This window comes from Cataglyphis hispanica, chromosome 2 (assembly GCF_021464435.1).
Source record: "Cataglyphis hispanica isolate Lineage 1 chromosome 2, ULB_Chis1_1.0, whole genome shotgun sequence".
NCBI lineage: Eukaryota > Metazoa > Arthropoda > Insecta > Hymenoptera > Formicidae > Cataglyphis > Cataglyphis hispanica.
In genome coordinates, this window is record NC_065955.1 from 4,431,145 (window position 1) to 4,446,027 (window position 14,883).

Genomic DNA, 14,883 nt, shown 5'->3' on the forward strand with positions numbered 1-14,883 from the left:
TCTTATAATGTGGATTTAATTTATTAATAATATTTTATTTAGAATATCATGCAGATAATTCTTAGCAATTATAATACTTTTGTAATTAAATTAAATTATGTTATTTAAATTGTTAATATCTTTTTCAAAAAAGAACATTTTCAAGTCAACCTTTATCATATGAACCAAAGTTATTTTTATAATTACGTTTTGCGATAAATTGTGTATCTATAAGAAAAAGAAAAAGAGATAAAAATCTTTTAATCTAAATATAAAAAAAAAAGTAGCGTCGTGTGTTTTCCGTCATATCTCGAATGGAAATAGATAGTCTCGTTTATGATTTCAGTAGCTGTATCGTAAACCTGTCTTGTCCTCCGCGATACGCGGTGTGAGTATACATATATGCCTGATAAGATGTGCTCGGTTGACAGAGGCTTAGCTTTGTAATGCGCGAAATCGTTCCGTTACCGTGAAGCACTTTTCTGCAAGTAGTTTCAATGAATGCATTTAGCAAAGATAACATTCTGTGTATTTTCCACTAGACCTGATTATGTCTAGAAAAGAGAAAGAGATAGAGGGACAGACTCGTAGATTAAAAACTAAGATAATTTTTTAATTATTGTAAAACTACTGGCAAATTGAATATTTTACACAGAAGTATAATGCACTTAATGATAAGAAAATTTTTTACTTAATTTTTTTACAGAATCTTAATATGTTATATTAATAAATTTTTATTTCTTATTTTTTATAGATATTTTATTGTAAGCTTTTTTTATGCTTTTTTATTGAAATAATTAAAAAATTATAACAATTTATGAGAATTTTTGTCTCATGTCCAAATAAGATATTTACTTTTAATTTTTTATTTAATTTTTAATTTTCTCTCTCTTTTTTTCTTTCTCTTTTTCTCTGTTCGTCTTTCGCCTTTTAGCGAGTTAACATCGCGGTTTCGCACGCGCATGGCGATCGATTGTCAAGCGTGGGAATGTCACTGCGCGATCAGCTGTCTAACTGCAAGGCCGTCACAAGGAGACATAACACATTTTCACGACATTTCCGCTCGTCGCTCTGCCGTCGAAGCGAAATTTCCATCGCGTATTTTCCTAACGAGAAGACTCCGTTTAACGAGAGAGATCGGATAGATGTCCAGCGCGGTGTAAACAATTGGTCAATTCAACCGCGTGTCCAATTATGAAATTGGCAACGATGAAAATACCGGGCTGGACTCTTAATTCGATTCAGCCAATTAGAACCTTCTCATTGTCCGTCCGTAAAGGGTTGAATACGCTTCTCTTGCGTCTCGCTCGTTGAGAGGAAATTTCTGCGGCAAACAGCACCGCTCGCTTTGTTCGAGAGATGACGTCTCTTTCGCATCCTGTAAGTTTTTCCGGTGCACTGAATATACGGAACTGCAATCGCCGAAATATAGTTGATTAATAAAGTTTCCCGTCTGTTGAATTCTTTCTCAGAAACAGGTTCGAGTTGCAATTAAAACTTGAGTAATAGACACGAGATATATAGAATGAAAGAAGAGTAAGTAATACACGGCAAACTCGTAATTTTGCGTGAAGCTCCTTGCAAAATACTTCTTATTGCACAATTGACAATTTAATACAGAAAGGAAAAAGCTCTGATGTTTACCTAAAGTTTATTTTTAACGTGACAGAGGAGCTACGTCAAGTTTTTTGTAATTAGTACAGTTGGAAATGTGTAATTTGTGAAACCGTACTTATACGGAATTTCTTTTTCTTGACTTACTCTCTTTTGAAATTTAATTCTACAAAATAAGAGTAAATTAAGAGGGTCGCAGTGCGATAATGTCATTAGTGTAAATAATTATTTATAAAATTAGTTAAATTTGCCATCACATTTATGAATATAATACATTCATTATTAGCAATATTTATTTAGCAGATTTATTAAGATTACAATTGCATTTTTACTCATAATAAAGTTATAAAATAAAATAATAAACTGATACAATTATGTAATAAGATAAATATTGCAATAGATAAAGTATCAGTCAATAAAATAAAATAACGATAATATTAACAAAGTTATGAAATGTGTAAAATTGCTTATGTTTTGAAAAAGAATGCATATAAAACGTAAAGAAATTGTACAATGCGGTGGTTTGCAAAATGCAGCTGTCCAAAATAAATTTAAGAAAGTATCGAATAAACAAACGGGCGTAGTCATTTTCTTGTTGGTCCGGAAACGGGTCAAGATCACGCGGGGCGTCGAGATGTATGGGCGTTCGTCGGAAAAAATATCTCGCGGCCGACCATGAATTTTACGGCTGCCCGATATCACAAATTGTGTAATCAATCTAATTGTAAGTGGTGGTGCTCGAACTTGATATCTGGAATATTGAGTCTCGATACTTGGATGCACAATCGAGGTTCTCAGAATTTATTTATTTATTTTTTTTTTATTTTTATCGTGATTTTATCCCGTGACAGATTAATCGCAATTAATGATAATAAAATCGTTTATGCGATCTTTTTTCCTTTAATCGTTTTTTTTTCTATATATATATATATATATATATATCACATGAGACATTGTTTATCTGTTTATCGATGAACTCACGTGCCCCTAAACATCGATAAATCGTGAATTTTACGAAATGTTAGTATTGATTAATAGACTTATCACTCTAGAACTCTAGAGATAATAAAAATCTATATTGTTTTTTAAGATATGATGACAATGCCTGTAAGGATATTGCAATTATTATATTTATAATGAATCTATTTATATATTATCTATTTATTTATTTATATATTATAGATATTTATCTTTTATAATTTTACGATCTAAAATTAAATCTCTCTTCAAGTCTTCTTACAAAAATTGAATAATGCGTTATAAATAACGTAAATGATCAAAACCTTTACATTTTTTCTCAGAAATCAGTGATATTATTTGCGCAACAATGATTTCGATAAAATTATCGATAGCTCGTTACTGGATGATCGCCGTTATTATCTCTTGCCTTGTCCTATCGTTGGATGAATTATTATTGGATTGATTAACTCGATTATAGATTACCTTGTTAAAGTGAATTCACGACGTGATCTCGAGACTTTCGATGTACGTTGAGAGTTTAAGGTCGCTTGGGAAAGGTTATAAAAAAATCCGCAATATTGCAGGATGTAACAATGCTGGGAATTGAAGTTTGAAATATATTTACAGACACGCGACCAGAAATTAAAATCGATTTGATTGCTTATATCAAGTGTATATATATTTTATAATTCTTCTTTCATTTTTTAATTAAATTTTTTTTTCTTTCTTTTAAAATAATAATAAATGATGTGTGATTAATACACACACACACACACACTTTGGTATATGCAGAAAAATTAAAATCCGGAAAATAAAATTTTAAAACAAATTATTTAATAATTCTGGCTATATATATATATATATATATATATATATATATATATATATATATATATGCAAAAATAATTTATTTTAAATTTAATTTAAAATTATTAATGAATTTTCATTGATTTTGCTTAATCTTTTCCACATGTATTTATATCCTATTTTAAATACAGGAAGTACTAGTTGTTGCAGCTGGAAACAATTGCATTCTTAATAATCTCGTTATTTTTCTCGAAATATTTAAAGAAGTATGTTTGTACGCTATAGCACTAAAATGACCATTTGCCATCTAAAGTTAATATTGTTCGCGATTCTCTCGCAAGGGAAATAAAGTCTCGAGTTAAACATTTATCGTTTAATTAGAAATTTATGGTTTGAACACATGATGGGTATTAATATTCCGACGCACATTAAAAGCTCAGCGGACATGTGTGAAAGATATTTGCAGAGCAGATAGAAAAATTTTACGGGATGTTTTTACGTGGTATTTTTAAAACGTTATCGCGTAAACGTCGGGATCAAAAAGTCGCGTAAACACGAAATCTGAGTTTCTTTTGGTCCAGAAACGACGATTGAACCGCAGGATTAGCCAGATGTTGTGCGTACCCTCTCGTTCGTGTCTTCATCGCGACATTGAGTGGGGGATGCGGCACGAAAGAGAGAGAGAGAGTGAGAGAGAGAGGGAGGGGGAGAGGGGGGGGGAGAGAAAGAGAAAGACAGACTGTGAGTACGCGTATAAATACAAGCGGTCGCGTTCATACGCGCTTAGTTGCTGCGATACTCGATCCACGTGACAGCCGTCGATCGAACGTGCCTTTCGTTCGACGCTATCTCGTGGCTTTCAACGTGCGAATTCGAGTTTGTGTATACGTGTGCGTGATGTACGTGCGTGCGTGCGTGTCTGTTCGCCTGATATAACGAGAGCGAGACGAGAAAGGAATAGAAAAAAAGGGGACGTGAGAAAGAGCTCGTTCTTGGTCGCCTAGCCTCGTCATTTGTTTAAAGAAAGAAAAACGGAATATACTTAATCGAGAAGCAGAGAATCAATTAGCGAAGATTCGCTTATACGGAATTATTTCTTGACACTATCTATGAAAATAGAGGCGGGACTTGTCGATGGCCAATAGATCGACAGATGATCAAAAGCGGAGCGGTACGTCTTAGATTAGGTATATATAAGATGAATAAGTAAAAACAGCTGATTCTGTGGAGCCGATAAAATCGCGTGTAGAGATTTCTACGTGCTCTCCTGTCTACGGGCGTATCCGCCGATCGGAGCACGTACACAAACATGTGTACACACACACATAAACGTGATAGCGCGTAGCGCGCGTTTTACGAGAGTGACCGCGTCGTCGGCGTCGCCGGCGTCGGGAGTGAAAAGGCGGTCGACCGCTTTGGCTGCTTTCACCGACCGCGCCAGGTGGAATTAATGCCGCCGATCGCGCTTTAACGTTCCATTTCGTCGTCCGTGTCTTTTTTCTTTCTCTCTTTCTCTCTTTTTTTTTATGTTCGTAAAAAATGACGCTCGCCCGTCATTGATAATCATCGTTGAATACATATCTCCGTTCGAATAAGGTCAATGTGCCAACGTGAAAAATCGATCGAAAAGCCACGATCAGAATTGTGAATTTTACGCAGTCTGAATCATCCACAGTATACGCAACGTCAAATCGACAGTGTCGCGAGAGGTTCCTTCGGTGTTTTGAAGTTTGCGGACACCGGCAGCGTAACCTTCGGCAACCTCGTCAGTGTACAATATTGAATTGTATAATATTGAAACAACCGCAAAACACTCGTAGCGTGTGTTCATTCGCTCGCGTATACTTGAATTCTCATTAGACACACCCGATCCGTGGATATCTAATCGGCGAGTAGCGTTATCTCCGGTCAACGCCATCGCGGGATAACCGAAGCGATTCTTCATAGAACTGATTTGTAAAATCGGTGAAGACACATATATATATGTTCCTTCACACATCGTCTCCTTCCGATTCTGCTGGTATATAAGATATAGTAATTCGCGGAATTTCGCGGAAGTGAGCGATGATCCTCTCGACCTGGCATTAACGATATCAACGGGGAAATCAACGTCTCTCATCGCCGATCGATGTATAAACCAAGTAAATACTTAATCTAGACGCGAGCTGACCTTCGACGTGACCCCGATACGAAATATACGTGAGAGCTCGACGCTCTCTGCGATGCGCATTACGCGATTGTGAACTGTTCGTCTTATGGCCGTTAGAATGGAAACAGCCAAGATGTACATTAGCAACGAACCGCAGAATGGTCACACGACTACCAAATTTGCCTCGACGAACTCCATTCCGGCAGCGATCATGGAACAGGAGTCGTCGTTGGCGAGAATCCTCGGCGCAGTCGGCAAGCAACGCGAGAACGCGGCGATTCTACGGGATTCGAAGAATCGCCGGCACAGCGTCCTCGAGGATCTGAAGGCTCGACGGGACAGCCTCTTTCAGAGGGCTCGTCGGGCCAGCGTGTTTGACGATAAGGATAACAATACGAAGGATAACAACCTCAAGAACAATACCAAGGATAACGTGAAGGACAATAATGCGAAGGATAAGCCGAAAGACAAGAGGAGGAGCAGCGACAGCGGCAGAAGAAGCTCCGTGTTTTACGTGTCCGAGGATCTATTAGAGGAGAATCAGGAAGCGCCGGAGAAGGAGGATTGCGATCTCGCGATCCAGGAAGCCAAGAAGGGACGCCGCAAGTCCTGGCATCCGCTCGTTAAGCCACCCAAGTTGGATCGGAAGAGGAGGAAGGGCGTATCCGGTATTCCTTCGCAGACCGGTAGCACGGAAGGGCTTTACTCGCAGAATTACGTGCGTCAGAAGAGACCGTCCTGGTGGAACATCTTTGTACCGGACTCGGTCGTCAGGTATTTATTTATCTCGCGATCGTTGTATCGTTATTGCGCGAATGTGAGTACCCGCTGCTTTACGAATAATCGCGTAGTTATTGGAGGGTATTTTTGAAAAAAATCCGGTGTAATTTCGTTTTAGAAGAATAATCGAGGTAAGAAAATGAAGCACATGAATTCTCTGGACAGATGTTATTTAAATTTTATAATCAAAAGTGTGAATTAACTCATGAACATTATACTTTTTTAGTATATGTATTTGATAATAACAGAAAAGAAGAGAGAAAAAGATTTGCAATCCACCCATAATATCATTTTCTGAATAACTTATTTCATATTTACATCGCTTATTTATTTGATAAAAGTCACGATTAATTTTAATAATTGGTTGACGTTACTCATTTATAATTAATAATTTATAAACGATTGATTCGTGGCGTAATTTGCGTGAAAACACTTTTCGCAATAGCCAAAAAGAAATTGCGCGATAAAATACAAGTAAACGATACTTCGAAATGCTATAAACAACCGATACATGCGATAATCTCCAATATTTAATACCCAATGACATTCACATTGATATATTTGTACGTGTTTCTGCCTTCAATTCTGATAATTAAGATAACAGGGCAGTCTCTATATTGAATTAATTCTCAATAATTCTTCAATAATTCCATGAAAATTACATCTTCCACAATTTCATATCAATGTAATTTTAAACCATGATATTACAATTTGTATCAATTTTTATCACCGAATAATTTCAGATTATCATCGTTATAAATAATCTTATATCGTCAATAACGTCAAATCATTGTATTTTACGCAGATATAAATAATTTATTTTTTAAATTATATCTCTTTAGCAATGTTTTGATGTTATTGTGTGTTGATATAAATAGACGATCTGATTTTAAAGGAAAAGGAGATGTTGTTTAGGTAAATATTTGGAAATGTCACTTGAAATCATTATCTGGACTAGAGGAAATTTTTTGTCGTTTACCAGACGATGAGAAAGCATCACCGTTTCAGATAACGGCACGTTCGTCATAACGGTATTTTGCGAGAATAAAGACAAATCATAAGTGTTTGCGCAATGCAGAAACGGTGCATAAAAAAAATTTTTTTAATTTCGAAAATATTAAAAATGATACTTGTTGGAAGGAAGAGTGTTATAAGATTTTTTTTATTAGTTGAGAAACAACTGAACTAATATTCAAAATTTCAAATATAAATGTTTAAACATTCAATTTGTTTTTTTTGTCAAACACACTCTTCCAGATATCGGGTAAGGAATTTATTTTGTTTTATAGTTAGAGTGAAAAATATTATTAGCAAAAACGACGAATATTTCGAATGAGAAACACGACAGAGATTCATTGCAAAACAAAAATAAATAAAATTTTAGAGGTTTCGATTAGGTCGAGATTAAAATCTGGCGTCATCCTGTTTTCATTCAATATTTCGACTGAAAATAATGTGACGTTTTTATTACGAGGAAATGGAATTTTCGACACTTTAATATTTCCACGCGCACAGTGTGTCTCGAGAAAATTTCATGAAAGTTTCCTCGTTGCATTGCGATCTCGCGATTTCTCTAATACGAGAGACTTATTCGCGGAAGTCATCGTGAAAAGTAACGCCGGTTTGCCTTCACAATTCGCTATAAAATATCTGTCCAAGCTGGCGGAACCGAACGATTATTTCGATGAATATGCTTGGCGAATAATCGAACGTAGAAAGTTTCAATTTTAATTGTATTACATAACTTACGTGCGATTTCTCGAGTATTATGCAAACCTGAGCAAAATAGATCTTTATTTATGATTTGAGCTAATTGCAAGTTTTACATTTGAAAAATGATCTAAACTATTCTTTTTTTTTTTCAGAAGAGAGAATTAATGAAATAAATTAATTTTTCTCACATAAAAAGTTTAGCGATTAATTTCTATCTTATAAAAATAGGTTTGACTATTGTTATATATTGAGATTATTTTTTTAAGTTGCAGCAAAATGGTTAATTGATCAAAAAAATAATTCTAAGAATTTTTTTTAAAGATATTATGGTTGCACATAATGATTTATGTATCCATAAAGTTTTATACATATTTACTTATTATTTATTTATATGTTTACTCTGAAGGGCCTTTAAATTTTTAGCGAAACACTGAAATATAAAAGCGAGATATTTCATGCGATAAATGTTTTCAGAAATCATAAACAATTATCGTTTGCCACGCGAATAGCATTCGATATTTACTTTGTGTAATAGAAACCGGAACTACCGGAAACAATAATCATTTTTAAATCTTTTGTCATCGTATTTTGAATTGTTAACACTCCGCAACTGCGTTATTGACATCGTCTGATAACAACATTATTTAATCAGCATACTGATAATCTTTGTCATATATACGATTCATTACGATTTGTATTGTCAACACTACCGTTATTAAAATTTTATGTTAAAAAATCAGTTTAAACTCTGAAAATTCTATCACGATATTTTCAATTCTTTCTTTCTCTCTCTCTCTCTCTCTAACAGATTTATTTTTTTGTAATTTTTATATAGAATTAATTTTATTTGTTATAATAATAATAATATAATTTTCATGTATCTTTTTAATGTCCTAAAACTATTTTTCGGTTGATACATCGATTAAAAGCTAAAAAAGAATTGTCTAAAGAATTAAGTATATTTCTGTTTATTATACATTGTGTTTGAAACAAAGGAACATTAGTCTCGATGCAATAATTTAACGTGTTTCTCTTTTTCGCGATATTTCTTGTGTTAACGAAAGTCGGACAACCAAAAAAATTTTGAGTTGTCGGATGTCAAGATGTATCACTCGAAATAAGGATGCAGGCGAGCCTCTTTATGACTCGCACAAACCGGTCGTCTTAAAATAGCCTTCCCTTTCGTTATCTTTTTTCCTTTCGCGGCTTCTAACCGTTTCTCTTCTTCTTTCGCAAGCAAAGAAATGCTTCAAATACAAAATATTTTATCATATTATATCATGCTTCAATACTTTTTCATTAATTTCATTAACTCGATGCATGTAATTATACTTTGTATCATCTTTTTTTTTTCTTCGAAATAATATAATTCAATATTTTCTGAGACAACAATACAATCAGCTTTCTGAAGTCATTATCTTATCATATGCAAATGTTCTTTTGTTTTCGGATTTCATTATTATTTTAATTAAAACTGTGGCGGAACATTTGATCGTATAATAACGGTAATTTACACAGACAAACTTCATTTCGCGAAATTTTATTTAAATTTTTATCACAATGTACATGATCAAAGGTATCATAAATGCATCGCATATTTATGCAGCAATTATTTGTACATAAAAGCCAATGCGAATATTCCAATCGAACCTTGAAGGCAGATGTTGCACGTGTATTCAAGTACATCGCGATCTTATATAATTCGCAAACTCCTCCGACCGCCTTTTTATAGATCGACACGAAATTACCGGGTGTCATATTCGCATCTTATAGAAAAGGTTTTGCATAATCGTGTGCGCGACTATTACTTTTCTTTCTCTAGCGTCTTTAGACGGTAGAGACGTATTTTATTCGAGGACCTTATCGCGCTTTGGCCACATGTTATGCAAACGACAACGATTATTGTTACACAAAGTGTCAGTGTTGTGTTCGATGAAGCAACTAGTCACTTCGATAAGAGAGAAAATGAGGCATTTCGTAGGATTAACATAAAATCTCGATAAAATATTTTATGGTGAAGTTGAAAATAATGTGTTTTAGTAATCTTCATATTATTCTAGTGTTCTTTAAATTAAATTTTATTAGTAAAAGTGAGAGTTTGTTAACTTAAAGTTTATTTGAGATTAAATAAAGAAGATAGTTGTCTACTTATGTTTTTTAGTAATATGCAATTATATGTACAATATAATAAAAAAACCGCAAAACTTTTTTCTATATTTGTATTTCTTGTTTTTTTTTTTTATTTTAATTTATTAGAACGAATTCGCGTTTTAATCATAGTGCGTATAAGTAAAAACCTAAGTCAATATATAATCGATGAAATTTAAAATTAAAAAAAGTCAAAGTTAAATTTTTGTAAAAGAATCGATAGAGAGAAGAAAGAGCTAAAATGTCTAAAAAATATTGTATTAAATAATTTTTCTTACATTTGTATTTTAAAATGTTGGACGTTTTTATTTTTTAATATTTTATAATACGAAATACGAATTGTATTCTTTGATCGACGGATAGACAATGCGATTGACAATGCTACCTTAAACAGTTGTCCCATTTATTATCATGAGACTCCGTCGTCTTTAAGCACGCAAGGTGTGTCCTTATGCGCTGGTCGCTTGCGTAAAGTGCGTGCGACGCAATTGAGTGAGACGGGACACGCCGTTACGCTCTAATTCCGCCATTTCTGATCGTTCCGACATCTTTTATGGCGATCCGAGCAAGTACAAGGCATCCGATAACGGCTTTTAAGTTGGTGGCCTCTCTGGCTATTTTTGCTCCTTTTTTATTTCACCGGATACGAATTTCATATCGTCGCGAATCTTAAAGAGCGTTATACATCATGAGTAGATTAAACTTTCTATACGGAAGTTATATTTCAATCACGGTTTCCCTGATATATATATTTAAAAAATTTATTATTTAAAAATATAATAAAACATTAATTTTATTATAAATCATAACTACAAATAAAACAATTATCAAAATTTATTAACGATTATGTGCGTTTATTTGTAGTTATGATTTATAATAAAATTAATGTTTTATTATATTTTTAAATATTAAATTTTAAAAATATTAGCTCACAATGGCTTTTATGGCGATGTAGAATTTTTGGAGATTGAATATAGAAAAATAAATGTGTACGCAGTATTCACATTTCGTGCGATTTTCAAATTGAACGGTTTATAGAATCGGAACATTTCACAGGGATAAATAAATATCGCAGCAGCACTAAAACAATTTAACAATTTTGGCGAATCCATGATATGAAATATCTGACAAAATTGTCATCAGGTTTAGTGGCGCACGTAACAAACTACAAGTTATTTTTTTACCGAGGAATAATTTAGGTCAGAGCGCCGCAATGTGTTGCGCGAGCACGGAAGTAAAATCGCTCTTAAGTACCGCTTCGCTTAATCATTAGAGATGAGAGAAAGAGCCTCGCGTGCGTTTAAACTTGGTAACGGCATTTGCATCCTAGAAACGAACAGATGCTTTCGGTCGATGATAGAAAATAAGCCAGGGGAAGAAGTAGCATCATGAACCATCGAGGATAGAGAGTTGGAATATCTCACTGTGATATAAACTGCAGCTATATTAAAATTATATACATATATTAATTATATAAAATAATTTATAATATATATTATACTTGTTTTTTTTTTTTTTAAATTTAGATATAGTTTCTATCACGCATAACTTGTATCTATATTTTATTTTTGGAAATATTATTTATGTCTTTCTTTTACGATTTAATGTTTTTAAATTATTTTATAATCTTATTTTCAATTTTGTCAAAGTCATTATCACTTCCTGTACGTACAATTAATCTCTCTGAATTTTCGATGAGTTCTTTTACGAGTCGGCTCGAAACCAGTTTTCGGCTGTGGGGAATGCGCGAAATGCGATTGCATTTGCATCGAGCGCGGTTGAAAAGATGCCGAAGACGCGAGGTAACGAAATATACATAAGCTCTCTCACGTGTCGCGACCGGCAGAACGAGCGGTAAGAAGAGATTACGCGATATCTCATTTTTACACGTTGGACGTAGACCGACTTTCTCAGGGACGGGCGTAAGTCGCGACGCATCCCCGCGAGACACTGAATATGATTCCCGACTCAGCGTTTTATCACTTTAAAAATGCAGTTGCGACGAGAGTGCTTTTATAACGGTGTGACAACTTTTCTGGAACGACAAACTAAGAGAAAGAGAGATAAATTATACGCGGTACAACCGATTTAATAAAGTAGGAAGTGTATAGGGAAAGCGTAAATAAAAAGAAGCGAAGTCACCAAGTAAATATTATATTTTGCAGGCCATGTGCAGCCATGGTGTATTATAATTTATATAATTTTTGATCCGCTGAATATGATTTATATATTTTATATTAGCCACGTGTTTTATTTGTGACACAGCATATCAATGCTTATAATAAGTTGTGACTGTTTTATCGAAAGGATTGAAACGTATTGTTGTCACAGATTGAACATTAGTTAATCACGAAAGATATCGTAATTCCGCTACTTATCGTAAATCTTTAATAGAATTCTTAATACGACTCATTAAAAGCGTTAATACGATATCATTATCATTAATTAATGTTTACTCTGCTACTCTGTATCGTCCTCTCAAGTATCTCAGATACGTACATGTAGCTGATATCTGAAACGGTGATGAAAACGCGGGGTTTAATTTAGATTAGAGCGCTTCGTTGGCGTGTACTCGGTATATCGACATCAATAATCGAATGAGATTATCGTCGACGATAGCCTGGCCTCTCGCGTCACAGTTCGGCCCTGCGTTTGCACCGGCATGATTCCGATGGCGGAGACTATTAGAAAGTCAAGCCGCGCGTGTTACGAATGCGGTGAAACACATGGGTCTCCGAGTGGTGAATTTCATAATAACAGCTCGGGGAAAATGGATCCGCATCGCTGCCACGAAATCGTTCGCACTTCTGCAGTAAAAGAGGAAAACAGCCATAGTGGGAGATATGCGTTCGGTCGCGCTGTATTTTTTGTTTGTCCCTACCTGCTCATGTTTTATTTAATATATATCGTCGTTTTTTTTAAAATTGTTGCGTGGTAAAATTGCAAAGTTGCAATAATTTTGATTACTTTGAAGTTAATTAATTTTTAATTATTTGCTTGCGAATAATGAGAGAAATATTTTTACAAAATCTATTTTAAATTAAGTCGATCTAAATATTTATATATAAATATTTGTTGATTGAGCTATACACAAAAATAAGACATTTTAACAAGGCAGATTTTAGCAAGACTTTAATAAGACATTTTTACAGCAAATTGCAAATTATAATATATTGTTGTACGATTAGTACTATATTTGCAGCGACTGTTTTATGCGCAACAATTGGTTTCGCGAGTTCTAAGTAGAACAATGAGACCGGGTGGTGTACCGCGGATATATTGTAATAATTGAATAATGACGATAGATGACGTCATGGATAGCAAACGTGCACGTTCGTTTGACAGCGCGTGAATTTCGCGTTTACCGGTGCGCGACTATAAATATAAATGAGAACGCCGATGGAATTTTTCTCTGCGATTGATTAACTGGCGACACTTAGTGTATAGAGAACGCGAAACTGATGACGTCAATTATGATGTTATCACGAATGTAAAATCCGCGTTGAATTTTTATCTTCTTTCTGGCTTCTTTCGCGCCAAGAATAATTTATGAAGAAAGTATGAAATATTGTAAATGCATTATGAACGCGCATAAGAATACAATAGACTCTTGTGTTTCACGTTTTACCTGAACAATAGCTGATAACTGCTAACGACTAACGGTACTTACTCGATCGTTTTGCGATTTCTTGCGAAAATATTGAAAGTCGAATCGAATAAATGTCTGGATCGAATAAGTCTCACTGTTTAATAATAAGGTTGAAGTAATTTAGCTTTTGCAACACTTTTAGATATTTGTTTTTAGATTGAAATATAACTTTTTATATCTTCAAATTTGTTTTATGTTGTCTTATATGTTTTTCACGTTGGCAATTTATTTTTTCGGATTGACGTGTTAATCAGAGCTTGCCAGCAAAAAACAAGATGAGAATGTTCGATAATATGTTGATTATGAGATGCAAGGCGGATGATAAACGATTTACTCAATTAAGAACAACGGGAAACTGTTCGAGGCCGAAGGGACCGCAAGACGACATTGACTGTATGAGTTAACTGACCGGTCTTAGTAATTAATCTAAACACTATCATTATCGCGCTCGCGCGAGCGATAATTCGCGCTATCCGCAGATTGTAAATAGAGATAGCCACTGTAAAACTGCAGTAGGATGTGCATTTTTACATCCTATTTCTATTACACACTTGTGTGTCCAGTCTGTTTTTATTTTCATTCTAGCTTTGTTTTCTAAAGCGTTCATTAAACCTGGCCGCGATCCAGACTGTAATTCTGTATCTTTCCTTGTATCTCGCGAATACTTGGCAGCCGATACCTCGATCAGGAGACGGCACGTCGAGAATAAGGCGCCAAACAACGCAACAGCTGCTGTTTGTTACTGTTGCTTAATAGTCAAGCCAGGTTTGTCGATGGGATGGCTGTCCCTCCAACGCGAATGAAATGAGTTACTGTCGGAGGTGACGCGAGTACATTTTTGCGTCGTGATTTAGTTATTCTTGAGATTTAATCAGATTTTCATTCTTGTTGCCATTCTTATTTTCTAAACGCGAGGAAGAAATAGTTTTTTCCTCGGGAAGAGTATTTGGCTCGATATAGGATTTTTTATTTTTTTTATAAATATTGTGATAATATATAATAAAAATATGTAAATTGAAATTCTATTTAATATCGATATTTATATTTTCGAATTTAATATAATTTTAAATTATTAAATTTTAAA

General features: G+C 34.3%; 1 protein-coding gene across 10 annotated transcripts in view; it reads left to right on the forward strand.

Annotated features, from left to right (window-relative positions):
* Nucleotides 1-14,883, forward strand: part of LOC126859011 (TLD domain-containing protein 2) — a 120,618-nt gene that overhangs the window by 50,157 nt on the left and 55,578 nt on the right. For 4 of the 10 annotated variants that reach the window (XM_050609870.1, XM_050609854.1, XM_050609856.1 and 1 more), the window contains exon 1: nt 4,157-6,283. The exons of the other annotated variants lie outside the window; for them this stretch is intronic. In XM_050609870.1, coding sequence (XP_050465827.1) covers nt 5,616-6,283 — 668 coding nt within the window. In that variant the 5' untranslated portion in view covers nt 4,157-5,615. Of the gene's footprint in view, nt 1-4,156; nt 6,284-14,883 lie in introns of those variants that run through there. 10 annotated transcript variants of the gene reach the window in all.